At 31.8% G+C, this 27,691-nt stretch overlaps 1 protein-coding gene across 3 annotated transcripts; it reads right to left on the reverse strand.

The window, feature by feature from the left end:
• Nucleotides 1-12,375: 12,375 nt before the first annotated feature.
• On the reverse strand, nt 12,376-27,320 carry LOC145187195 (uncharacterized). 3 transcript variants are annotated; one of them, XM_080063515.2, is made up of 12 exons: nt 27,013-27,320; nt 25,935-26,020; nt 25,510-25,773; nt 21,686-24,210; nt 20,796-21,069; nt 17,219-17,397; nt 15,740-16,007; nt 14,222-15,643; nt 13,774-13,950; nt 13,473-13,541; nt 13,150-13,391; nt 12,376-13,042 (listed from the first exon to the last, which is right to left on the reverse strand). In XM_080063515.2, exons 2-12 carry the CDS (start codon nt 26,005-26,007, stop codon nt 12,926-12,928), a joined length of 5,610 nt encoding a protein of 1,869 aa, XP_079919641.2. In that variant the 5' UTR covers nt 26,008-26,020; nt 27,013-27,320; the 3' UTR covers nt 12,376-12,925. The 3 variants fall into 3 exon arrangements, with proteins under 3 accessions (XP_079919641.2, XP_089951277.1, XP_089951275.1); XM_090095151.1 differs by lacking the exons at nt 25,510-25,773; nt 25,935-26,020; nt 27,013-27,320 and adding an exon at nt 24,697-24,793; XM_090095149.1 differs by lacking the exons at nt 25,510-25,773; nt 25,935-26,020; nt 27,013-27,320 and adding an exon at nt 24,437-24,793.
• Nucleotides 27,321-27,691: the final 371 nt, after the last annotated feature.

The raw sequence follows: 27,691 nt of genomic DNA on the forward strand, positions 1-27,691 counted from the left end.
AGTATCGAAATACAATAGTTAGATAAATATCCTTTTAAATGTCCGCGCAGATATTTTCTGATACATGTCTTACCAGTATTCTTATCGTTAGCTTTTGTCTCTGCTCTCGACTTGTTTGTTAAAATCATAAAATAGTTACACAACTGCCGAGTACCTTATTAATAAAACAGCCATCATTTTATCACTATAGCTACAATTGAATTTCTGGTCCTTGTCAGAATTCTAAATAAAACCATTATCTGAAGATCCCGTCTCTAAAAAGCAGTTTCTTAATGAAATTACAGTAAACAACCGCATTTAAAAGTATTTTTTTGTTAGGTAAAGTTTTCAATGAATGGAAGTGGTAACAAGTTTTGTTGGTTGGATCTAATACGAAAATCTTCTGATGTGAGTTTATAACTTATCGGTAAGGCGGTTGCCCCCTGATATAGTTTCCATCTGCAAGATTTTTTCCTTTAAAACTTAACTGTTCAAAACTGTTAGGGTATCGACTAAATTTTTCAATAACACCTTTACAGATTAGTATTTAAAAAAGCACAACATTCCATATCTTGATTGCAATTAATGTCTGATTCAGTTGAATAAAAATCATATACTTGAGCACGTTAGTTTTCTTTTTTGTTCATTTCTTTTGTTGTAGTTTTTAGTAATCCAGGTTTGACTTTATTGTAAATCTGTTACCTTTCAACTTTAAAACTTTTGTACTAACTCCATGGCTTAAGTTGTTAAAGCATCTTATTCATGGAGGGTAAAAAAATAATCCGTGTTTTAAAAGAAACAAACAATGTTTTTCGTTTCTTTTATTAACATGAAGTTGTATTGTTGATTTATCTCAATAAACTAATCCAAACTTATACTCGAGTGAAGCAATATTAGTGTAATTATAGATTTCATTTCAATTTCCTCGAAATATTGTTTGAGTGGTTTTTTTAAGAGCGTTTTGAGGTGACCTGTAGAGTATAAATTAAATGCAAAATTTTTGTAAAGGGAGGTTTTTAATGAGTAATGATCTAAAATTCCAACATTGCGTTCTCTACAAGCTAACCGGGCGCGTGATGGAGTCACTCCTGAAGTTTTCGGATATCTTCGAAAAATACGACGGTATGTCCGATGCCGTAACTTGGTTGCAGCAAACCAAAGTTATTGCGAAGATGCAAGACGTTGAGTTGACAGTGCTCTTTCCTGCTCTGTTGCAAAGTGATGCTTATGCAGTCTGCGACGACTTGGGAGTAGAAGACAAGAAAGATGCAAGCAAAATCGAGGATGTCTTGTTGAAAACTTTTTCTTTGGATGCTTACGCAACATACGAGCTGTTTACGAAGCGGAAAATGAGTGATGAGGAACGAGTGGATGTTCTTTTGGCGGATTTGAAACGCTTGGCGTGTCTGGCCAGGTTGCCAGACGAGGCGGTGCGACAGGCATTTGTTGCTGAATTGCCGGAAGCGGTTTCTTCGAGATTTAGAGCTGCAAAAGAGACAATTGACGTAATGTTGCCAAAATTGCCGCCTTGAATTGGAAGAGTGCAAATGATTTAAATATAACCGCTGCTCCCACCGGCCGGAACGTTGTGAGAACAAAGTCACCTGAGCCTGTAGTATGTTATAACTGTCGAGGGTTAAATTACGTCGCAAGTAATTGCGCAGCCCCCAAAAAATAATGTCCGGCGTTTCAAATACGGAGAGATGGGACACGTGGCAGTAAAAGCAACCAGTAAAAAAAAGAGGAGGAGAGCGAGCGGTATGCGCAAGCTTGCTCTTAAACACCTATGGGTTAAGCGCACTTGAGGTCATTCAAATAAAGGTGGATAGAAGAAACGCGAGAGCTTTTGTCGATACTGGATGTTCAACGGCGATTACTTTTCAAAAACTGGTTTCGACATATCTATTGGAACGATCGAGTGATGTAAAGGTTACAATATTCGAAGACGAAGTTCAAAAATGTGTTGCAACGGCAACGGTTTTCCTTGAGGTTGGCGATGCCTGCACGCGTGACCAGGTTTTAGTGTCGAGTTTTTGACCCTTAGGAGCAAATGTGATGCTTGGAATAAGTTCAATTCGGTTGCAAGGAGGGCTTACCATTCTTCCGTCAGGCAAAGCAAGCTATTGGGAAAATGAAGGTGCGATGGAAAAAAAAAATGAAGAAAAAATACAATTTGAAGAAAAGAAACGGGACCACGAAGCAGTGTTCGATGGAGTGGACTGGACAATTAAGTGGATATGCAAAAACGGAGATGATTTGAATTAGTAGCCGTGGTTTTGGCATACATGGCAGTGGTTTTACGCAATAAAAAAAAAGTACGCCTGGTGGTAGACTGGAGAGAAATCAATAGGTTCATCGAGACATTCACAGGAGACTCGGACATCTAAGCTAAGAAGTTGAGGCAGTGGAGACGATTGGGTAACTACCCAGCAATTATCGACTTGTGAAAAGCATATCTCCTGCTGAAAGTGGATGACACACTATGGCCATATCAAACGATGATGCTTAAGAGCAAACGGTATTGTTTGACGCGACTTGGCTTTGAACTTAATGTGGCACCGATGATCATGAAATCAGTAGTGAGCACCATCGTTGAACAAGATGACAAAGTGAAAAAAGGGACATCGACATACGTAGATGGTATTTTTGTTGATGAGAATTTGGTTAACATTGAATACGTTAGAAAACATATTTCTAAATATGGTTTAAAAAGTAAGAATGGCGAAAGGAACGATGGTAGTGGGGCAGGAGTGTTCATATAGGCCGTGAAGAAAGTTAGCGGTAAGCTAATGTGTTCAAGACGCAATCGGCTGGAGGAAGTCATCAAGAAGGTCGGTTTTCTCCATATATGGGCAGTTCTTTAGTCTTTTGCCGGAGTCCGGTTGGTTGTGTGTTGTTTGCAGCATTATTATGAGGAAGTTAGTTTCTTTGACAAATGAATGGGATGATAAGGTCCATGATATAGGGGTGATGTGTTTGAGGGAAGAAGTGTTAAAAGGAGTGGGAGAAAATGCTCGTGGAGAATGGGAAGTAAGTAGCGATGAGGGTAGAGTATGGGTTGATGCATTAGGAGCTCTTGTCCAATTCGGAAAAGTCACCGTTGAAGATGTAACATAGCTGCGTAAAGACAGATCTGAAGTTCACATAAACATGACAGAGCTGGACGCCATTCTACGCGGTATTAACATGGCTTTGGCATGGAAGCTCTACAAACTCCATTAGTTCACAGACTCCATAACGGTTTTTCACTAAATTTCTGATGCTGTAACCGGAAAATTCAGATTGTGATCAAAAACGTCAGCTGAGCGCTTATACGGTGAAGAGTGAACTTGTTCCGGGAGTTGGTTGATGACTATAACTGGGAGGTCAACGTAAATCTGAAATCGTCGAAGGACTACTCGGCCGACTAATTAACTAGAACACTCGGTCGGTGGATGAGAATGTTAAAGCTTTATGACATTGCGAATTGTGCCGGAACTACATTGAAGGATATAGAATCAACTTTGGTAATACACAAGCGGACTGGACATTTTGGACTCAAAAGAATTTTGCTCTTTGTTCGGAAGAAGTTCCCAACTTCAACAAAGGAAGATGTGCAAAAATTAATTCGGGAGTGCGAATTATCCCAATTGATAGATCCGGTACCCGTTGCAAGGACGTACGCGAAATTGGAAGTAAACGAAAATTGGAAAAGAAAAGGCATGGATATCAATCATTAAAAAGGGGAATATTATTTAAGTTTGATCGATTGTGGGCCTTCAAGATTCCCACTGTGGCGTCAGCTGCCACACTCGCAGGGTAGCATCGCAGTAAGTCGACACTTGCAGTCCATATTTTTCGTAAGAGGAGCACAAGGAGAAATATTGCAAAATGATGGCAAAAACACTGCATTTAAAAGTGAAGAGGCTAAAAAATGTCTTGAAAGCTGTGGGGTGCGTTTGAAGCTTAGAGCCGCTTACTGTCCTTCTGGGAATGGCATAATTGAGAGAAACCACCGAACTGTCAAGAGATTGGCGAAGCAATCAAACATTTCCAAATCGGAGGTTATTTATTGGTACAAAGTCTCAATTGACAAAGAAAGAGCGAGTCGGTTGAGTAAATTGCATAACTGTGCCTAAAGGGTCAAAGTATTGAACGGAAAGGCTGAGTTGTCAATGAATATTCCTGAAAACTGACGACTTAGCAAGAGTGTGTGGCTAAAGCCACCCAAGGCACAGTGTGTGACGAAATGGCGTCCATGCATCATTACTCGAGACTTATCGGAGAAAGTGGTCGAAAAGGGCGAGATGCCGCACCACGTAAAGCACATTAGACCGAGAAGCGGAAAGCAGGAAACTCGAAGAAACAATACGACAGATATGAAAACAGAGGCTGGCAATAATGGTTCAAGTTGCGGCGAAAACATAGAAACCACGCCGGCAAGCGAGGACGCAAATCATCTGGAGACTAACGATGAGGTTCAGGAAAATGAAGTGCCCCTGCGTAGAAGCAACTGAGAACAATGGATACTCCTTAGATAAGCGAGAACAATGGATACTCCTTAGATACTGAAGGTTGTTGCTCTTGATTGTGATCTCTACGGACCAAGAAGGAGTGTAATTGAATTGCGTGGAGGAAACTACGTAAAGCGGGTTTTATTGACGTAGTTTCCTTGAAATATTGTAAATATAGTTTGAGCGTTTTTTTAATGAGAATTTTTGAGGTGAACTGTGAAGTATAAGTTCAATGAGAAATTTTTGTAAAGGGAGTTTTTTTATGAGTAAAGAAGATCTCAAATTTCAACGTTATGTTCTCTGCGAGAAAACTACAATAAGCAATAGGAAAAAGTTTTTTCACTAGGATGAGGTTCTTAAAAGTAAAGCTCTTGTTAGCGTAAAAAATGCTGTGGGTCATGAGGTTAGTGTTGTCCTAATCAAATGGTGTTAAACGTATCGTGCTTTGATTGGTTAATATTACATAAACAATTAATGTTCCCAGTGGGAATATGTATAAATGTTATGCTTATGGGAGCATCTCTCTCTCTGTTGCAGTCAACAATCAAACAAAAACAGACTCGAGCACTTCATCTACTGTTAGCTGTGATCTACTATATCGTCTTTGTGTCTAACAATATTGTATATTAACATTTATGATAAATAATTAAACTCGTTTTACAAGTCCAGTGATATGTAAAACAATAGTTGAACTTCATGCAAATTATGTTACGTTTTTTTAAACATTTTTGCAATTTAAAGATCTTAGATTTTTGCAATTTAAATATTTTTAAATAAAAATAATGTAAGAAGGCATTAAAAGAAGCATAAAAAGGAATTCTTTCAGCAGAGGGCCATTAATTGAATAGAGAATAATTGATAAAACAAATATCTTTAGTTTAAAGCTCTTGTTAACCTAGTGAATGGTCAGTACTGATTATAGGTTCATTCAATCTGTTGGTCCGCAAGTTTTTTTTAAAGTTAACGCCTTCAGTATTAGGAGAGATAGTTTAGCTGCAATCGCTGCATATCTTTTCGCAAGTTCTCATAAAACTGCGGAAGTTTAAATCTGTAAAATGTTTACAGTGTTAATACTCAAATTTAAGAGATATTTGATAATTTACACCGACATTTATTGCACTAGTTTAATTTGATTGTAAAAAAAAAATGTTGCCAAGATAAAGTGGTGGCAGATTTGGTAATTATTAAACGGTAGATCTTTGCCTCCAAGAACTTCTTGAAGTCCAAGATTTCTGCAAAACGGAAGGAAAGGTTTCCGTTGTCATCAGAGTTGTGAAACTCATATCAAACTTGAGCTGAAATTTTTTAAATAATTTTACAGTGGTCCTATGTTATTTCTTTTGACTGCGCTGATTGTAACCATAGATGCTCATAGTAACCATGAAACTAGTAACCATAGATGTGAAAAGACTTAACTAATACCATTCATCTCAATTATTTAAAAATTTTAAGTCAGATGTCTTGTAATTTGAGTGATTTGTTATTTTGTTTGGAAAGTAGCAAGCTGGCCAACCAACTTCCATTTTAGAAATTATTTTTTCAAGATGGGAAACTCTTGGTCATCCACTCTTTCTTCATACTTTTCATTTTAGTCTCGAATGTCCTGTATCATCTGCCTCGTCTTTATCATGTTTCTGTTCTTGCTGGTCTAAGAGCACTACAGCTTCAGTTTGACGTTCAATATTGACATAGAAAGTGAGCTGAGAGGTGGACGATCGATTGCATGTTTTTTCATTTTGTTGAGCTTAGCAATAGCTCTAATAAAATTTACTTAAAGAGACCTGAAATTGTCTTTCCATCCTGGGTTTTTACCCGTTGTTATCGTTTCTTTGCCAAAATAACATTGTTGTACCTCCAAATTGCCTATAATAAACTGGTAGCTGATGTTAGGATCCAATAAGTACTGAATAACTTAGTAGAGAATGTTGACAGCCAATAACTAATTAAAGAATGTTGACAGCCGAAAAACTGAGGCTCGTTGATAATTCTTTTAAATCAAATTTAAAGTGGAATTCCTTTTCAGTGATAAGTGAAGAGGAATTCCGATTTTCAGTTGCTGCTTCGACTATGTCTGCATCCTTGATCATTCGACGCTAAATTCCCGATTGTGAGGGCGTGGGTACAAATAACCCTTTTTCAAAAAGTTTTGAACAGCAGTTGATATTTTCCTTGTTGACAAGGACACTTTTGATAATCTTTTTAACACCAAAATAATCAATTTTTTTTTTTTTTTTTTTTTTCCATTATTTTAAAGCTATTAATGTTTTTCGTCACTTATTATAAAATGTCATGACTAATTACAAGAAAAGATATTAAAGAGGTTATTCATAACTTTTAATAATGATAAGATAGTTAAACACATTTAATATTGTTTTATAATATACATTTTTATTTAAAAGTTGGTAATAAAGATAATAGCTGAATATTATTATCACTAGTGAGCTTTTTATTTTAGTTCTTTTTATTTCAAATTTTATTTGTAACCTTGTCGTATTTGTAATTAAAAGGTTAATCTTTTCGCATCTAAGCATTTTATTAATTTTTTTTTTTTGTTGTTGTGTTTTTATTTCGTTTTATTATTCATGCAGAATATTGACATTTGCTGTCAGATTATTGGTAGAATTTATCAGATTGCCTTCTTTTAGCCAATAAGATTTACAGTTTTAAATTTAACACAATGAGATTGCAGAAAACCTGGCTTCTTTTATGCCCTCCTTGAAAACTAACTGGTTATTTCTGCATATATTTTTTTTACCATTAATCTACCTTATATCAAAAAAACCTGGCAACCCTGACTATTGAAGCACGAAACCTGTTATCGTCTGATTAACATTATGCTCCGGAGTAACCTCCAGGTTAAGTTTCTCCCCACATCAATTTTTATTTTATGTATATTCATCTACATAAATTCATTTACAAATGTAAAAAGAAATATTTATGAATTAAATCTCCAACGGAGTAGAGAAATCAAAAAAATAAAAGATGAATTTTTATTTAAAAATACTCATCATTTTTTCTAAAAATGCATCAACTTCTCATTAACGTAGGTTTAGCATAAGTCACACAAATTTATCATTATTAATCTGACTAGTGCCTAGACCCAAATGTGGAAAAAAAAATCAAATGATGGTGGGGAAACGTGTGGCTGTGGCTTATGTTTCGGACTCTCATGATGATGTTTCTGGTGCTAAATTTTTTAAAATTCCAACAGAGTATAGTGTAAAATGAGTTTAAACGTGGGCATGAGTATCGTAATCAAAAAAAGGTTGACAAAAGAATAACTTGCGTTGTAAACTTGTGGACGAAGGAAAATGGTGCAATACTATAGCTACATCTAAATTAAACAACCTCAAGGAAACAGCAAATACATCTTCAATCTCTCGTTTGCCCTTCAGTTTCTCTAGTTTTAGGATATTTTTTATAAAAAATGTTTCTAATGGGTAATTTATCTGGGTTACAAACCGTTTGTAAAGAAGAAGTAAAGGTGGGTAAACTTTCAAGCGTATATCTAGAAGATGAAATAGGACAACCAAAAAACAAAATGTCAGATCATGAAGCCAAATGAAACACTTTTGATGAACTTGATTATAAAATGCATAGTTTCCAACCTTAGCACTTTAGAAGAAAATTGTAACCTATTAAATAGTTTTAATATAGGCTTGCAAACTAGTGGAACAAAAACACCTTAAAAGAAACACGGCATTCATTGCTAAAGTAGTTACTCTAGTAGAGCATTCAACTTAATGTCAGAAAAAATTACCTCGTTACAATTTTTTACAAATTCAAAGGTTATAAAAAGAGGTTGCACCAGATAAAAAAGATTTTGTCAAGTACAAAGTCAAAGTATGTTGTTGGAAATTTTTAGAGGAGAAAAACTTTTAAAAGTGACTTTTTCGGATTTTTCAGCCGTTAGGCTACAAGGTGCTGCAGTACATGATCATCAGGTTCTTATTCCGTTTTGGAATCTACCCGCCATTTGAATTTAATTTTGTTAACAATTAATACTAAATGGCACGTGGTCTTACGCACTTAATTGTATAAATTAATCGTGATTCGCTGAATAAAGATTAAATTGCTCATCATTGTACAAAATTCCTTCAGGTCAGAGGATCAAAAATCTATTCAAAAGAAGAACAAAGCGATTTTGATGCATTTAAAGAGATACTGTTTAATTAACGGGAAAATAAAAAAAAATCATTTAAAATGAAAAAACGAACTTAATATTAAACTAAATCACCTACTTGGCAAAAGTATGAGAATTAGATTTTGATGATAAATGGCATTTTTAGTATTGAGCCTTTTTATTTCGTTTTACAGCATAATAAACAGGTTTTTGAGCGAACACGAATGAATGAATAATCGAGTTAAATACTGAAATTTCGATATCCTAATTGTATTACTGACAGCACATAATTTCTGAGTAATTTACCTTAGCAATATCTAACAACACCATTACTTTAATAGTTAAAATGCTCGTTGAAAAGAAGTGGTTACTTATGCCTTAACGCAATCTTTATTGTATTTAAATTAATCTTCCTCTGGCATTTGAACGGCAAACGGAAAAAAACTGTGGTTTATCGTTTTGATAGGAATGTTATAAACAATTAATATTTGATACAGGTTCATCGTGAGGATGAACAAGGTCCGGGGCATTTTACTCTTGTGAGCCCAGAGCCCAGAGATGGCTGCAAGGAAGGGGGTGATTACAGTGATCTGTTTAGCTGAAAAAAACGAAGCTAGGTTCAATATTATTACCGACCTTTTTGGTACAAAAAAGACACATGATAAAAGGTTGAAATACGTAAAATACAACTATTGTAACAGAATTTTTTAAGTATGCCTCTTTTTAACGATGTTTTTTTATTTTAGTAAAACATAGGCGTCTTTTTTTAACTTAGGAGTTAATTTTTATTTTAAAATTCTAGTTGCCCAATATTTAGATTTTCTGACCACTGATAAACTTGCCACTGTGGGGCAAGTTTATCACTCAATTTGAAAAATTCTTCGGGCCATTTATTTTTTTTATTTTGTTTTTTATTTTTTTTTGTTATCTTTGCGTGTGACTAAGAAAAAGTTTAATATTTCTTTCCTATTAAAAAAAAGTTCACATTTTATATTCACAATTTTCTCAATTTATAAAAAATGTTTATAAAAAAGGTATTGTGAAAACAAAAGCTTAAAAAAAGGTTGTTTTTTTTCATCACTTGAGCGAAATCCCCGCCAGCCGGTTATCCCCTCCGTGCCGGTTAAAGGTATGCTGTCCTCCGAAGCATAAGCAATTTTTTTATGAATTAAAGAAAATAGCATTTATTTATGTTATCATTTTGCATTTGAAATTGTATGAATTTCATTTTCATGTGAATTCTGTAAACAAAAATTTACTTCCAGATTTAAAACAAAAACTGATTTTCTCAACTCCAAAACATCAGCAACTTTTTTATAACTAATATAAAAAAATAATGGATTAGTTTTTGCTTTATAGGATTGCAGTATTTTCGGTTCAGGCTCAAAGAGTTTATCTTTTTTTTCGCGTGTTACGTGGTTTTAATAGTTTTAAATAGTTCCTCAGCGTTTTTGAAGGGCACTTCGTGTTTTAGACCAAGTTCAATTTTATACCATAAATGTTTATTAGGATTGAGAAATTTTTATTAGGATTGAGTTGATTGAGCCACTTCATTATTTCAATGTGATTCGTATCTTTTCCTCATGATTATCACGATAAACAAATCGAATCATATTGCCACTAATTCGACGGATGGGTCTAACTCCACTAAAACCAGAAAAGCAACCTATGAGGAAACTAATTCTAATTGGTAACAAGATGTTATCCATAGCAATGTAACTACCCAAAAACAACAATCAATATTTTACACCCTAACAAATAAAAATGAAAAGATGCCAATTCACAAAGCAGTATAACCAATCAAAAAAGAAATATGTAAAGTTAGGAAGTAGTGTAGAACTTTTAGTTTTACGCAAAAGAAGAATGGGTTTTCGGGTTTTACAAAATAGTTTTTTTCATTGACAAAACGATACTTGAAGGAAAAAGAATTTAAACGAGAAATATCGCGCGCAAAGAAAAGTACACGCGTAACATAAATAAGTCAGTGTGCTACCATTACACAGAACCAAGTGGCATCACCACACCCATATATACTTAATCCTCCTAACCTACGAACCACTAACGCCCCCTCCCATCACCGTCAATATAACTATACGCCGGAAACATAATAGTACAGCTGATAAGCCCCACCTCAAAAACCGTTAACCATTGCACAACCATGCTTGATCGTTCTCTTGTGTATTTAGGATCCAAACGTTTACCTTTAGGTCTACGTTCCTTAAATCGTCATCAGGGCCTTTCAAAGAGAATTAAGAGTAATAGATGTTGTTAATGATTTGAAGGACCACATTTTTGCATAAAAGTATCAATTCATCCAAAATAACTCGTTTATTTATTTTCAGGTAATTGTACAAATCTTCTCCATGTATGTAATATAGAAACTTCTTAATTCGATTAAAAGTTTTTTTTAGAATATTTGTTGAATTCATTGAAGTTAAAATTTTATTCTATTTTTTTCATTTTGTTTATTTTAACTTGCAAGATTGCAAAATGGAACCAAAAGCTCTCGGAACCATTTTGTCATGAGTTGCAAAGTGAAAAAGGGGTAAAATTACTTTGTTAAATGTAATCCACCACTATTAAATTTTGAAATTAACAGTAAAAATTTAAATATACATAACGAATTTCCTCCAAAAAAGATGTTAAAAGATTCTCTACTTTACCTGATACCATTTAACTTCTAATACCAATTACACATAATTTCTAATACCTATTACACTTCTGCATAATAGTTAAAACGATTTCTTTTTGTTATAAGATTTTCATTATATTCCTAGTGGTAAAATTCGTACGGTAGAACAAATATTACCACTTGGAATATAAGGGAATTACCACATAATTTACCAGAAAGTATGCAGTAATCTGGAGTGAGGTGGTTGCAGACAATTTAATTTTTTACCCAATGTGTGGTGAAGCTCATAGTTAATTTGGAAACAAAAATTTTCATCATCATATTCCTTAGAGTACAAGGCATGGCATTTATTTAATCTGTATACTAATTAACGTATATTATTTATTCTCCAATCACTTTTACGAAACCTGAAGTGCGTCTCATCACAGATATAGAATTTCATTTCGTGGTTCTAAACATCAGGGTGTAAAGAGAAAAGTTTTTTACGGTGATTCTGGTAAGTTTACCCTCATTTTCTGCTAATTGTTTGATTACTTTCCTTGCTTTTCGTGTTTTAATAGATGTTTGCAGAGAATCTACGCGTTAAGGACACATTTAATGACCGTGATATAGTGGTCGTGACAGTTATGAAAAATCGTTTTTCTTCGTTCCAGAAAATGGTTACCAATATTTTTGCATCAGCAAATCTTGATGAAATGCTCTTTTTTTAATGATTTCTTTAAATGAATTTTTAAATCTAAACTTACAGAAAAATCTCTTTCCATAGTCGGTGCAGTAAAAACGCCTTAATTTTTAAAAAAAATCGTTAAAAGTTAAATTATCTCTCATATCACTAACAATCATCTTCCTGAAATCTGAAAAGTTTTTTAAATCTTAGGGAAAAAATTGAATATCACTCACGCCTTCAAGATAACTCAAGAAGTGTCAAATTATTTTTTAATGCCTTAGCGTATCTATATTTTTCTGAAAATCAGTGCATATTCAAATTAAATTTTTCTATTAAAATGACTTTCTTTTATGGAATGATCCTTGTTGATTTGAAGTATTACTTAAATATAGAAAAAAAACTTTGGACACCAGTTAATACTGATGTTTCTGCTACACAACAAAGTTAGAATATTTACCTTAAAACGAGACGAACAACTATGTAAGCGATGACGTATTTTTCTATCTATATATTTTTATATCTATTTACAAAGAAGTTTACTGGATAAATAAAATCAAAATTGAGAAAGAGTGAAAACCAAATAATCAGAGCATGAAAACTGAAAGTTAAAAAAAAAAAACACAAAAAACGAAAATTTATGAAGACAAAACCTTTCAACGGTTAGAAACAAAAGAAGCACAACCTTCATTGAACATTAGGCATGCCATTCGTCCACCAACATTAGTATGCAAACAGTTTGCTAACTTACTTTATAGTTTACAGCGACTTAAATCCTTTGCGATTATTCTGCGCTCGATTCTTCCAAATTATTCTGCGCTCGATTCTATTGTATTGTATTGTAGAATGATGAATATAATGAACAAGATATTTTATAATTTTTTGCGAACCACTTATAGGTTGAACAGGCTGTATGAACCACCCTATAAACTAGCAGATTTTACTAGCACTCTTTGTATAAAATTTCGTATACTATTTCTGATAACTCTGGCTGCTTTGACTGCATGATGACGATCTTGCATTTTTACTATTATTTAAATAGAACAAAACAGGCTGTCTTTCCTTAGAAATTCCAGTTCGTTTAAAATATCGGAAGCGTATGGATGTGCATTTAAAACCGAAAGTTTTTCTTTAAAGATTTTGTCGAAGTTCTAAAATAATATACATGTTTTCGGTATAGAAAGACAATAAAGTAATCAAATCGAAACCACTCTCTTAATTAAGAATCGAGCAAATAATAATTGTGTTTAGTGCTTACTATTGAGATTCTTCGGATTCTCTGAAGAAGAGTTAATGCATTCCTTGCTGTATTTGCATCTGTGTAAGTTAAGACCTCAAATAGTGCCTCAAACGCATGGAATAGATTCTCAAGAAATCGATACACACCAAAACCACCCAACTCTTGAATTCTTATATCCATAGCTTGTAACCACGATTGAATACCTGATTGGTTTTGCCATTCAAACTCATTTGTACAACGTTTGGACCAAATATTTACACCTAAACGTTTGAATTAAATAAGTGAATAGATTTAAGCATTTAAATAGTAAAAATTAAAACTTTAAATCATAACAAAATTACCTTGTCGAACAACATTGAGAGTATTTCCAGCTTGCTTCATGATTTGTTGGTTTACACTCACACGTTTTCCTAAAACAAAGAATCATTACTCTATAAAAGAAGATTTTGTTAGTTCTGTTTTAAAAGTATGGTTACGATCAATAAAAATAGCAGCGGATAAAGCTGAGTAATTGATTATTACAAAGATAAGGAAAAGATAATAAAGAACACGATATGAAAAAAATAAGGTAAAAATATTACAAAAATAAACATCATGAGCTTAGTGCAAACCAATAATTTCTTGCTTTCTGTGAAAAATTACCTGCATGGACTAGGAATTCTTCTGCTTCAAACAATTCTGCATAAATATTTTTGTCTTCCTCGTGAAAGTTACGTTTTGCAGATGTCAGTGACTTGTATAGCATTTGTACTGTTTCTGCCATATCTTTGCATATAGCAATAAGCTGGTGGAAAATGTGACAACGGCCAGTTGGGTTTTCTAAATTTTACAAAAGACGCATAAATCTTTTAAGCTGAAAAATTCTTGCATTTACTAAGCCTAACAATAAATCATCAACTTAACATTTAGACATCAATTGTAAATAAAAGTAATTAAATAGAATTTCACATTGCTTATATTAAATCAAACAGAAGGAAAATTTTAATTGAGCTTAATTTATGAATCCTGAAGTAGTCCCTGAAACAAAAACAATTGCTTCCTAAGATTTCCTGATCTTTTTAAAAAAAAAAACCTACACAAATTAAGTTACCTGGTATTTTCCATCTTTTTCTAATCATATTTGTCATTATTTGATGTTGGGGTATCAAAGGGAAAAAAGATCTGGCAGCAGCACCCCTATCTGACTTAACATTCCAAAATGGACTTGAAAACAGAGCAATATTATTGGGTTCAGTAAATGGAGTTTTTGTGATTATAGAGGAAGAGTCACTTTCAATGTCTCTCTTAGAACGAATTTTCTTTGTTTTATTTTTTGCTTTTATAGCTGCTTTTAATTTAGAAGCAGCAAAATTGCCAGAGTTATTTCTTTTATTATTGCTTTTCTCTGCTAAACTTGGAAAATGAACTTGGATATTTGTTTTTGTAATGTTTTTAGTTTTTACTTCTCTTTCTAAAATCTCTTTCATTTCTTCTTCTTCTTTAGTGAGCAGCTTTGGCAACATTTCAATCTTTTTAATTTTCTTTTTGGTTGATTTGTTTAAAGGTAAATCCTGGTCTAGTTCTTCCTCTGTAACAAGGTCATCTGCAAGATCTTCAGATGAACTATCATCGTGTCTTTCATCACCTGAACCGTTATCATCTTCACCTAAGTACTTTGCTTTTTTTATATTTTTCTCTTTATCAAGGATTAGCTTTAATTCATCACCAGCAGATGCAGAACCGCTAGCTGAAGTTTCACCACTTCCTGACCCAGAAAATGGGAGTAAACCATCAACTCGCATAGGAGCACTAATCTGAATTTGCCCATTTTCAACAGGGTAATCTGTTACAGAAGAAATATTGACTTGTGGCATTGTAAGGACAGTTTTATTAAGCTTTAAATTTTCACTTGAAACAGAATAAGACTGAGTACTACTTCCAGTACCATGAGAGTCAATGCTCACTGTAACAGGCTTTAAACTCAGATTATGGTTTTGAATAAAGAGTGGTTTTTGTAGAAAATGGGGATTGTTTAAAACTAAAGATTGTTCACTTGAATGTGGTTTGTTTGATTGATCATCAACTTCCGTATAATCATATTCAGCATCTTTAGATGGATTAATAAGAACTGTTGAATTAGATTCTTGGTCTTCATTTGTATCTGAGTAATAAGTATTGGAAGCAGGAATCCTAGTTCCAAAATCTCCATCTTCAATAGAGTCAGGTAAATTTATTTGATCTGTGATTGGGTTTGGCAGTGCTAAACCCATATTGTCTGTTTTTTCTTCAACCTCATCAACAATCTTTGGGACCTTAGAAGTATCATGATCTATGTTAGCACCTATATTTACTGTATCAGGAAACTCCTGAGCTTCATTAAGTTGTGTAGTGACTGCTGATACATCATCTAGAGCTGTATCAATAATATTAGGGAAAACATAATTTGCCAAGGATTCTGTGAGAACAGTTACTAGATCTTCTTTTAAACAACTCCATATGCTTATATTCTTCTCTGGTTTGTCAAAGAGTAAAACTAAAAAATGCAACAAAAATTTTAGTAAAATTATTCTTTACTAATGTACCTACACCTTTTAATGATCTATAACTAATTTACAAGCAATTTATTTACCTGCTACATGAAACTGCATGCATCCAGTAGAAGCTTGTTCTATGCTTGTATTGTAACAAACACTGTTTATTTTTGCCCAACCATATGGTGACCCAAAGCTTCTAATTGCATCTGCCCCATTCAAACCCGGAGATGAATCTTCTTCTACAATTTCTTTTGCATCCAATGCAGCCTCTAGTACAGCTTGATGTTTACCTTTGTTAATTTCACTCTTTGATAGAAGCTGCTCCAGATTGTCCAAATCTATACGATGCTGTATGATTGTAGCCTTAAAAATATTTAAAATATAAATTAAAATAAAACTTAAATTAAAATAATTAGATATTTGGCTTTCTGCAGTCATGCTAAAATTGCTTTTATCAATGTTACATCAATATTCTGTTGTTTTTTTTATAAGGGTTTTAATGATCTAAATGAACTTTTAATGATCTTTAATGATTGTTTAAGGCATCAATAATGATGATAATGTTGATGCAATTTCCTAATGTCAATCATAAATTTTGTTCTTTTTTGCAACACAGGTAAAAAAAAAAAATTTTAAAAAGTTTCTCTGTCACTGTCTAAATCATCATTAACAATATGAACATAATCATATGAACATAGTCATCATCAGATAAACATATCAATCATAATTATATGAACATAATCATCATAACAATATTGTCAACAATATGAATGGAGTTTCAAATGGCGGATGGATATTACTTATCTTAACTCTGACTTAAAAGAATTAAATTTAAATTATGGTAAACATCATTTGTTTTAAGTCATATGCAGTCAAAGTAGATTGTCAGATATGAAAATGAAGATTTGACTTGAGTGAAAAGTCAAATCTTCATTTTGATATCTCACTTTTTTAACACACTGTCTCTCACCAACATTAAGATCTATTAAAATATCAAACAAAAACTGTTTGTGGATAAAATAAGTACTATATTTGGAGATATCTTTTGAAATCCAAATCCAAGCTATTTGTCTAAGGTAATGTTTTTCTTTTACCTGGTGTCAACTTTATAGATTGTTTATTTTTTAATAATTCTGGTGATGAATCTATAATGTGATGACAACTACTTATCTAATAAATTCTAAGACTTAAATGGTAAGGAAGGAAAGATTTCTTAAGCTTTCTAACAATCCTTTTATATAAACCCTTCAACTTATAATAAAATTTTATTGGTCAGTCAAAATTAGAACACACTGTTTAATACTTGATAATTATTTTTAATCCCATACTAGTTAACTTGAAGATTAAAAGTTTGTGTTCCATGTGGGAAATAATTACACTAAATTAAATCTAGAAGTGTGCCATCAAACAAACAATAATCTAACAGGTAAAAGCTTATACAAATTCAACTTTTAACATACCAAACAAGGGTCTATGTGCTATTTGACATTTATTTTTGTTTAAAGACAGCGTGATGACTGCATAAAGTAAATTTTAAGAAAAGTATACTACTTTGTTGTGATATGTCCACCTACTTCTCTTTCAGAAAGTTCCTTTTCAGCAGCTGTTCTGATAACATGGCATCCATCATGTTTTGAAATACAAAGAGGATTTATATTTTTCCAACAACATTTTTTCCAGCTTGAGCAAGAAATACAATGTCCAAAAATATCTAGCCTGCAACATTTGTTAAGTTTTGGGCAGCCAAAACAACCTAACATCAATTTTGAAATTATGAACTTTATAACAAACATTACTAAATTAATAAAACTTTAAGAAAATTAAAAAATTTAAGAAAATTCAAAAACAAAACAAAAAATTGTTAAAGTTAAGCTCTTAAAACTGTTCTTGTGTTATAATAAGTGTTTGATAATTTTATTTCTTAGCTAAAGAACATATACTTAATCTTACATCTATAATACCAATTTAAATGCCTTTATTCATAATCATAAACATAGCATTAACATAACTCACAAACACCACAAGTGTAAACACACTAAAACCAAATAAATGCACACCGCAAACCATTGTATCATACCATGGCCTACTATAGTGACAGGCCGAGTAAACGCACGGCTTTTAAAAAAACTGTAGGCGAGTTTTTCTTTTAATAATTTGTAATATGGCGCGATCAAGGAAAAAGACGTGTTCTTTCAATTTGATATTCAATTAATTTCAATTATATTGTATGTGTATTAAATTTGCATTCTTTTTAGATCTAAATAATTAGATTCATAAAATATGGTTTTTAAGTGTTGTGTCTCAGGATGCAGAGGTAACTACGATGTTACAAAGTCTGTGAAAGTTTTTCGCCTTCCAAATAAAAAAAATCTGGATGAACGAAAAAGATGGATAAGTGCTATACCTCGAGATAACATTCCAGATGGCCCAAATACTTTTATTTGTGAAGATCATTGGCCTAAAAACTATGAAAAAGTTTTAGTTTACGGAAAGTTAAGACCAAAATATCCACCATCTGTATTTTCTTCTGTAAACTCAAGTCAAATTCCAACTCCACAGGCACCACCAAGACCAACAAGTAAAGCATTACCATCTTTTAGAAGTATTGTGCCTGATGAAATTGAGGATTTTGTAAAAGCTGACAATATTTCATCCTTTGATGATTTGTGTGAAAAAATAATGTCTAAATCTATAACTTTTTCTTTTTCAATAATATCAAATATCTATGAAAACTGTTTACATCTTCAATCTGCTGATATATTAGACAACTTGGGTGTTCCAAAGTTTATTTTAAAGATAAAAAATGATTTATCCTTTGATAGCTACCACTGTGGTATTAAGTGCACCATAAAACCTCTTTCTTACAACCATATAAATACTATTAACTGTATTAGTTGTCTCCATGCTGCAATACACTATCTGAATTCATTACCAATTGATCACAAAAAAAGTATTATTATTGAACAGATGTTAAGTATGAACTCCTTAGTGTTTATTGGTGAAAAAAAATATTCTCCTGATATGGTTGCCAGGGCATTTGAGTATTTTTCACTGTCAAGAACACTTTATTCTCGATTACATGATGACTATGAACTACCAAGTATATCACTGATGACAAAATTGACATCAAAAGTTAGAAATGTTGGAGATGATGATTTTTTAAAGTTGTATTTTGACAAATGTTCTATTTCTCAAAGACTGGTCATTCTACTAATTGATGAAATTTATGTTAAACCACAGTTAACATATCAAGGAGGGAACATTTTTGGTAAATCTGTTAACTCCCCAAATGAATTGGCAAAAACAGTTTTGGGTTTAATGATTTGTTCTTTGTTTGGTGGAAAACAGTTTTTGTATAAAGCATTACCAGTAACAGGTTTAGATGCTAAATTTCAGTATGATCAAACAATGCAAACGATTGAAACAATAAAAAATTGTGGTGGCTCTGTTGTTGCTATTCTTTGCGACAATAATAAAGTAAATAAAAAGTTTTTTGGAATATTTAATCTCCGTAATACTTGGTGTACTAATGATAATATTTTTCTTCTTTATGATTTCGTTCATTTAATAAAATCTATTCGTAATAATTGGCTCACAGAAAAATGCCAAGAACTATGTTTTACTTATGAAGGTGTTTCAAGAACTGCAAAATGGTCAGATCTTAAAAAACTTTTTCAACATGAAAAAGATGCTATTGTAAAACTGTCTAAACTAAATGAAACTGCAATTTTTCCTAAACCAATCGAACGTCAAAATGTGTCAACTTGTTTAAGAGTATTTTGTGATGAGACTGTAGCTGCTTTAAAAACTCATTCATCCATAAAAAATGTTGATGACACTACAGTTTTTTTATCTATTTTTATTAAATTTTTTTAAATTGTTAACGTTAAAGGACTTTATGAAAACATTTGTACTAGAGATGAAAATCGTGCTGTTTTTTCATCAAACAATGATGAACGATTGAACTTTCTTTTAAATTTGGCTGATATGGTCGAAAAAATGGCACCTGAAATACATGGTCAAAGAATAAAAAATTTAACCAAAGATACTTCTCGTGCTTTTTCCCATACGTGTCGTGGAATGGTTGAACTAGTGAAACATTTACTAATTACAAGTCATAAGTATGTTTGTCTTGGACATTTTACTAGTGACCCTATTGAGAAAGCATTTGGAAAACTTCGCCAAGGATCAGGTGGTACCTATTTTATAAATGTTCAGCAAATATTGCAAAAAGTTGACATAAAAAAAACAAAACTTTGCTTAAATATTGGTATCATAGCTAATGATTTAGAAGTTTCATCAAGTCATTTGTGTGACAAATGTAATTATGTAATGCAAGATGATACTTTGTTAAATGTTTTTCATAATCTTCCTGTTATTGAAAGCGATTTGTCTAAAGAAATTAAAATGTCTTTGGTTTATATTGCTGGCTATGTCAGTAGAGAAGATCCTCCAGTTGAAGATACATCATTTTGTTTTGACCAATTTGGAGAATATATCAGAGAGATTAATCATGGTGGGTTAACTTTGCCTGGTGATAACATCTGCCATTGGATATTTTATTCGTACATTTTATTTCACCATCTTTACAAATGTGTCTGTCGTGTTAGCTTATCTAACAGTTTCTTGATGGTATCTGACTTTTATGGATTTACCAATGTTTCAAAAAAACATTGTAGAATCCTTGCCAATATATTTTTTAACAATTATTGCCATCTTTACTCCCCGCGATCTTCAAAGGAACCCAAAATGAAAATATTGAAACTATCTTAAACGTGATATATATAATATTGTTTTTTTTAACTAATTGTAGTTTTATTTTGAAAAGTTATGTTGTTGTTTTTTTTCATAAAGATGTTTGAGGTTTTAGTACTATAAAAAGTGAGTCTTTACTATGTTATAATGAAATGCGGTTTGCATTTAATAAACGATTTTTTTCATTTAAGAGGTTTTATTTGTTACAAAAACCTTTATTTATGATAAATTAATTACTATCTAATGAACTAATGAATCTATTTATTAAATAACCTAAAAAACGAATGCTTCCGTTAAAAAAAAAAAACTCGCCTACAGTTTTTTTAAAAGCCGTACGTTTACTCGGCCTGTCACTATAGTAGGCCATGTATCATACACAAATAAATTCAAACTTACGCATTTGGCATTTATCAGTTATGCATGTGTCATTTGCCAATACTTCAAATCTTCCATACTCTAGCAGCTGTTGCTCATAGAAAATTCGAGCATGGTCTCGCTGATTACGAACAGTTGATTCCTCTAAGTCAGCTTTCTCATAATACTTTTGAGCATTTATGAGATTGTTGTCTGCTTTCTCCATATTTGCTATGCTTTGATTAGCAGATTTTGATATTGTCTCTATTAGCAAATCCTGAACTTGTCTTGCAATATCAGCTAAACAGCCAAACACCTAAATAAAAGTTTTTAAAGCACTAAGATAAATATTTATTTACACTAATTTATAAGCAAGATACATTGTGAAACTTTATTTTTGCATTAACATCTGAAAACTTTAAGATCATCGAAGAAATAATAAAAAAAAAAAACAGAAAGTGGAAATTTGTTTTGCTTTTAAATGTTTTCCTTACAAAAAAAAAAAAAACTTTCACAATCAAAAAATTTTTTTCAATGTAAAAATAGTGAAACTTTTGTTTACTATTTTTACATTGAAAAAAAAATTTAATTTTCAAATTGTTTCCAGGTCAAAACAAGAGGCCATACATGAACAAACTTGATTTTTGAAACATGATATACCTAAAAAAGCTGCAATATCCACATTATATAATACAATTTAAAGCAATGTCCCAGCCTTAATTAAAAACTTTTAAGAACACCTCTAATCTTCACAAATAACTAAGTTTACCTGAAATTATTATATCTTGTATGCATTTTAATCATTAGCCAAAAATGGCTCTTATATATAATATTTACAGCTGTCAAAATAAATTCTTTAAGTATTTTATATGCATAGTGTTATCAATTATAAAATTGTTTCTGAAATCAGTTCTAAGAATAAATATACATACCTGAAATGTGTCAGCTGACCCAGTTGAATATGCAGTAAGGGTTGTTTCTTTATACTCCATTAACTTACCAGTAACAGAAAATGCAATCTTATTATCATCTAATGTGACCTCAACATCATCTTCTATTCCTAAAATTTTAATAAAGCCTTTTGCTACAACTTTTGCTTTATTACTGGTTATATCTGCAATCAACTTTGGACCACGAATCTTTATTTTCACATCTTGCTGAATAATAATTTGGCCTTTGGCAAAAATTAAAGGAGCTGGACTGTTTTCTGTTACAATTCTAATAAAGTTTTCTCCAATGATGGAAATTTCAGACTTCAAGCGCCTCTCAAATATGTAAATATCACCCTTCAACTTTATAGTTGGTTCAAGATTAAGTCTTCCATTATATATAAGTACGAGACCAGATGGTAAACTTGCTTGCTTTAAAATATTAGGTAATATTGCCTGAATATTAAAAGCATTCATGAGGTCAGGAAGATTTACATTAGAAAAATTAACATAAAAACTGCTTAAGTAGAGGTCAGAGGGGTTAAGTTCAAGATTTAATGGTTCACTAATTTCATAAGCTTTATTAACCCCAAGTTTTGCTTGACCTGTCACATGAATTAAATGCAAATCTGATTTTGAACGGTACTTCATTGCAACATTAAGGTTTTTAAATGATAAACTCTGCAATCCAAATGGCTCATCCCAAAATTTAAATCGATCAGAAAGTTCCAGTTTCACTTCTCCATTTTTAAATATATGAATATTCCCATCTAGTACTAAATCTATTGTTGGGAACACGATAGCAGTTGTGATATCTAAACGGGACTTCTTTCCTATTGTAAACTGTAACGTATTATTTACCCCATGAATTTGTGATGAAAGATTCAATGTGTATGGGATCTTTGCACTAAGACGAAAATCTTTTAAATCCAATGTTCCTTTTAGGGTAAACAATTTTTTGATATCTAAAAGATGAGATGCTGCCACGCACATTTTATCATCACCACAGTTGTCAGGGAAACGAAGTAATGCAATAATTGTCAATGCTTTTTTTACCGGTAATCTTAACAATGGTGTGGTTATTATATGTGGAGGGAGTAAGCTATATGTAGCAAGAGGAGAGCTAATGATTGTTGTCATAATTTTACTGTTATGGAGTAAATTTAAGCCAAGACTTTTAAAACCAGTTAAAGCTTGAATAATATTACTTAGTGGTGTGTGCTTGAAAGATGCTACCCATTTACAATGCCATGATGATGATTTATAAATCAACAGCAGTGCTATTTGCACATCTTTCTCAAATGCTGGAAGATTTGTAAGACCAGTAATTAGTATGTGTGGTGTACCATTTAACCTGGGTACCCTAGAGAACAACCGAACTTTACTAACAACTAAGTTACTAATTTCTGTATTTTCTATCATATCTTTAACATTTTCGTTTGGATAGAAGTCTGGATCAAATTCCTCAATAATATCTTCTAATGGTAACTCTTTTATTGAGCCTGTCAAACCATATGGTTTTCCAGCTTCATCAGATATTTCTGCATATTGCACTTGAATTTCAGATTTTCCTATTTTTAAAATACCCTTTGCTGAAACTGTCCATTCTGTTATTTTGTTATCTAATGCTACAGCTCGTTGCAATACAAGATTACTTACACTAATTCTAATAAGATCTGGTACAAGTTCTATAACTTCCTGTAACCTTACAAAAATACTGAAAAGACTTGTTGAAGAGTCAAAACTCACATGAGTTGTAAAAGCATTTTCAAGATCAGAAATAAATTCAGGAATAATGTTGGATGGAACACTTGTGAATTCTTTTGATACAGTTCCAATTACTGATTTAACTGACATTTTATCACTCTGGGCAATCAATAAATCAAAGTTTGGCTGGTTTATTACAAAAGCTGTATTAACTGAATCTTTAGATCCACTTAATTGACCTGACTGATTATTAAACTGTAGAGGAAATAATAATGTTACTCCTAGAGGAATATGGGATTGCAAAACTTTTTCGATGATGATCCCTGATAATGAACTGTCTTTAAAGCTATATACTTCATCATATGAAAGGGCAACTCCAAAGAACTTCTTTTTTGTTGAAAATAAATTACTTCCTGCCAACATGTGAGCAAAGAATGGAATATTTAGAGTCTTTTGATTCATTATTTCTTTAAGTATTTTTTCTGGTTTTTCATTTTTAAATTCAAACACTGAATATATATTTACAGGTTGCCCAGCTTGCTTCAATATGGTGAGTTTCATGTCAAATGGATGAACACCATCAAGGACAACAACCCCTTTAACATTAATGTTAAAGCCACTGTGTTTATTGTTAACTTTTCCTTCAAGCGTAGCATTTTTTAATACAATTGAGTTTGTATCAACACCAATTTCTTTATAAGATTTATTTCTAAGAAACTCTGACACAATGTCTTTTAAACTTATTGATTTAACATTTCCTATAAAATCTCCAGAAGGTTTTACAGCTACTTCTAGCAATGAAGGTCCAATCACCAGCTCACCTTAAATAATGAAACAATATGTTAAGAAAAAATTAACTTAATCAGTGTACCAAAAAACCATAAATCTAGTCATAAAATTGTAAAATATACTTAAACTAATTCATGAATGTAATAATTGGTACTTAATATTAAAATAATTAATAACTAATTTTAAAATAACTAAAATTTTTACAACTTATTAGTTAATAATACTTAATACTATAGCAATTAACACTTTCCATCATACCTCTATACTTTTTTATTCAACTTTCAGAAGGACATTTTAGTGAGAAACTAAGAAACTTTTTGTCAATTGTGTTATCATTTAAAACAAATCATTCAACTTATTGAATTAAGTCAAGGTTTATACACAACACTTTTTTCTTTAACATTAAGTTTGTTCAATAAGTTATCTTTTAATTGTGTTAAAAAGAGCACGGGGTTAATGTTATACTTCTTTAATTTTGAACATTCTGTCTGCATCAATATAAAAATAAAAAGTTTTACTTTTTGCTTTCTTTAATTATCAAGTTTTATTCAATAGAACTGATCAATCAATAAAATAACAAATGGCACGTTAAAGCACCGTTTGCTGTTTCAATATGACGTCATTATGCGTAGCTCTCATTAATAGGCAATTGATGAAGTTGTTTTAATTATTAGAAAGTTGTTGTGCTTAGCTGACGGGGAAGCAAACCTGATCAACATGGGGCTCGCCCTCCTATACAAGGTCATCAGGAATGCTAACACGGACGAAGGAATTCTTCGGCTACTTCCCTCAAAGAGAGGAAAACATTAGGACGACAGTCCATAGTGTCTTATTTGGAAGGAGTAGGCGTGCTGTCCACAATACAATTAGCCGGAGGTTAAAATTTTTCAATATATGAAGTTGTTATAAGTAGTCTGGGAAATTTATTGGAAATTAAATGGAATATTTTGGTCACTTAAAAACTGTAAGAAAGATAAAGAACGTTCAGCCCCCATTTCAAACGGTCGTGATAATTGTCTTAACATCAGTCTGGACACCGCAGTTTTGGCAGTAATATTTGTGTTTAGTCGCAGATTTAAAATTGGGATAATTTTTTTTTTATAATTATAGTTATAGATAATTCTGGATCTTTTATAGGATTTCTTATTTTTCTACACAAAGTCGCAGAGAAGTTAAAAGAGGTACAGACTAACTAATAAAATCAACCATATAAAAACCCATTTAAAAACTTAGCCAATTAAAAATATGTCAAAGGTTGCAGTTTATATTACTAATTGTTTGAACCTTTTAGATCGATAGCTTATGTAACTGGTTAAAACAAGTTTACTCACCTTTTACAACCACTCCCCAAGAGTTGTTTGGTTTGCTTTTATCATAAGTGAAGTTCATTTTTATTTGAGTTATTTTTATAAAATTCTTTACCATCATAACAGGTTTATCAAAATTTGCTGAAACTCGTATTAGGTTTCCGGTTGTTTTATAATTGAACTTGTCTGTATTAATACTTTCTAGCGGCGGAAAACCAGGCGGAAGTTTTACCAGCTCATGAGACGGGGCAATCGATTCCAAAAGATCTCGAGCAGTGAGGATATTATCTAAAGAAATTTGTTGCTCTTTAAAACTCAAGGTCTTCATTATTAGTACTTTTAGCAAATACCGTTTTTTCTTCAAGATTTACGAGGTTATTTATTAATAATTAGATGGGGAACAATTAACAAAGAACAATAATACAACTTTGCCTCTGCTGTAAGATTACCTTTTTCGCCATAGGATATATTAATGAATGTAGTTCCAATTAAAACAACAAGAATTAGTGCTACGTTGTGCATGTTTGCGAAAAATCTAAAACATAAATGTTAATGTAAAAAGAGTTCGGGACAGGTTTGAGGATTTTTCTTTTTAAAAACAATCCTCAAAAAATTGTTCGACTAAAATAAGTTTTTTTTAAAGACATTAAATAAAATTTCTGCAAAGATATTTTGCAAAATGATGCAGATATTGAGCAGCGCCATTTTATAAAATCAAAAATGGTGATGTTATTCTCAAAATATCTCAATCAAAAATTTGAAAAAACTCTAAAAGATGGCACCGATTTCTATGATTTTATAGGTTTTCATGAGATGGTTTTACTGGCATGACTTTTTTTTGCAAACGTCTAATTATATTTTTACATAGTTCCAGTTCTCTACTCTAAAACTCTCCGAAACATCTTTAAAAGATATTTTTTAATCGAGGCTTGTTTTAATCGAGGCGAGTTTAATTAAAAAATTTTTTTTGATAATCGAATCTTTTTAAAAGATGCTTTTAATTTACTTTATTTTTTTTTTTTTTATTAATTTTTCAGCTTTAGGAGATTTTTAATACTATAATTACCGAAAACATCTATAAATTTTAAAATGAATCAAATAACGGAGAGTTCTTTGCTTAAGTTACCAAAAACATTTATAAATTTATAAATTTTAATTTAATCAAGTTATGGAGACTTCTTTGCTTAAATTACCAAAATCTATTAAAAGTTACAAAATAAATCAACTATCGCAGAGTTCTTTGTTTAAATTACCAAAAACATTTATAAATTATAAATTGATAAAATACAAGAGGGTTCTTTGCTTAAACTTTGATTGACGGGTGTTAAAATGCAAGCAGCTACTTTTTATTAACTAATACAAATGAATTTGCATAAACAATATATTGATGCAAATGTTATTGTAGCCATAATGCGAAAGTAATGGAGATAATGGTATTAAATGGTGTCGTTTGTCCTGTAACAAATAATCTCTGATAAAAACAGAAACAGTGTAACAATTTTATAACGTTAACCGAGTTGTTCCTACCGGTAACCAAGTCAATAAATAAATCCTTTACAACTTTTTTTTTCTCAACGAACTCCAGAATCCGGATCTTTATTTTTTTAATGCTGCTTTCAAGTTGAAGAATAATGCTCTGCAAGATTTTCCTATCAAATTACGCTACCCATTTTAACATTAGGATAGAAGTAATTTTAGAAAACAAACGTTATCCCAGCATGCGGCTTTTAAACATTCCAAGATATTTTTATTAATAATAATTGTAACCAATGGTGTGTTATATGTGCAGATTATTTTGCGATAAATTTCTTCATTAAAACTCTTAATAACCACTCGACCCTAACAAAACTCATTGAGCATTATCGTACTCTACGAGTTTTCCACGAGTTAATACCGAATATTTTACGAACATGTAAAACGTTTTCAAGGCAAAGATTCATATAAGTTTTCTTCGTACGATTTAGTTTTTGCTGCATATGTTTCATTGACTTTTTTTTTTTTTTTCTTTTTTTCGTTGTTCTGACATATCCTTTCGCTCCTTCCCAAATTTCTTCTGTTTTACAAATCTTTTCCTTTTTTTTTTATTTTTTATCTTCTTGGCATGTGACTTTTAAGAAGTTCACCAATCAAAGAAGAGTTTTGGAGGAGTATTCCAAGATTACAATGGAGAAAAGTTTTTAAAAATAAAGAAAAGTTTTTAAGCGAA

The sequence above is a fragment of the Hydra viridissima genome, unplaced genomic scaffold (genome assembly GCF_058129835.1).
Source record: "Hydra viridissima isolate aposymbiotic clone 2 unplaced genomic scaffold, HvirCarnegie_v1 scaffold_8, whole genome shotgun sequence".
In the NCBI taxonomy this organism is placed as follows: Eukaryota; Metazoa; Cnidaria; class Hydrozoa; order Anthoathecata; family Hydridae; genus Hydra; species Hydra viridissima.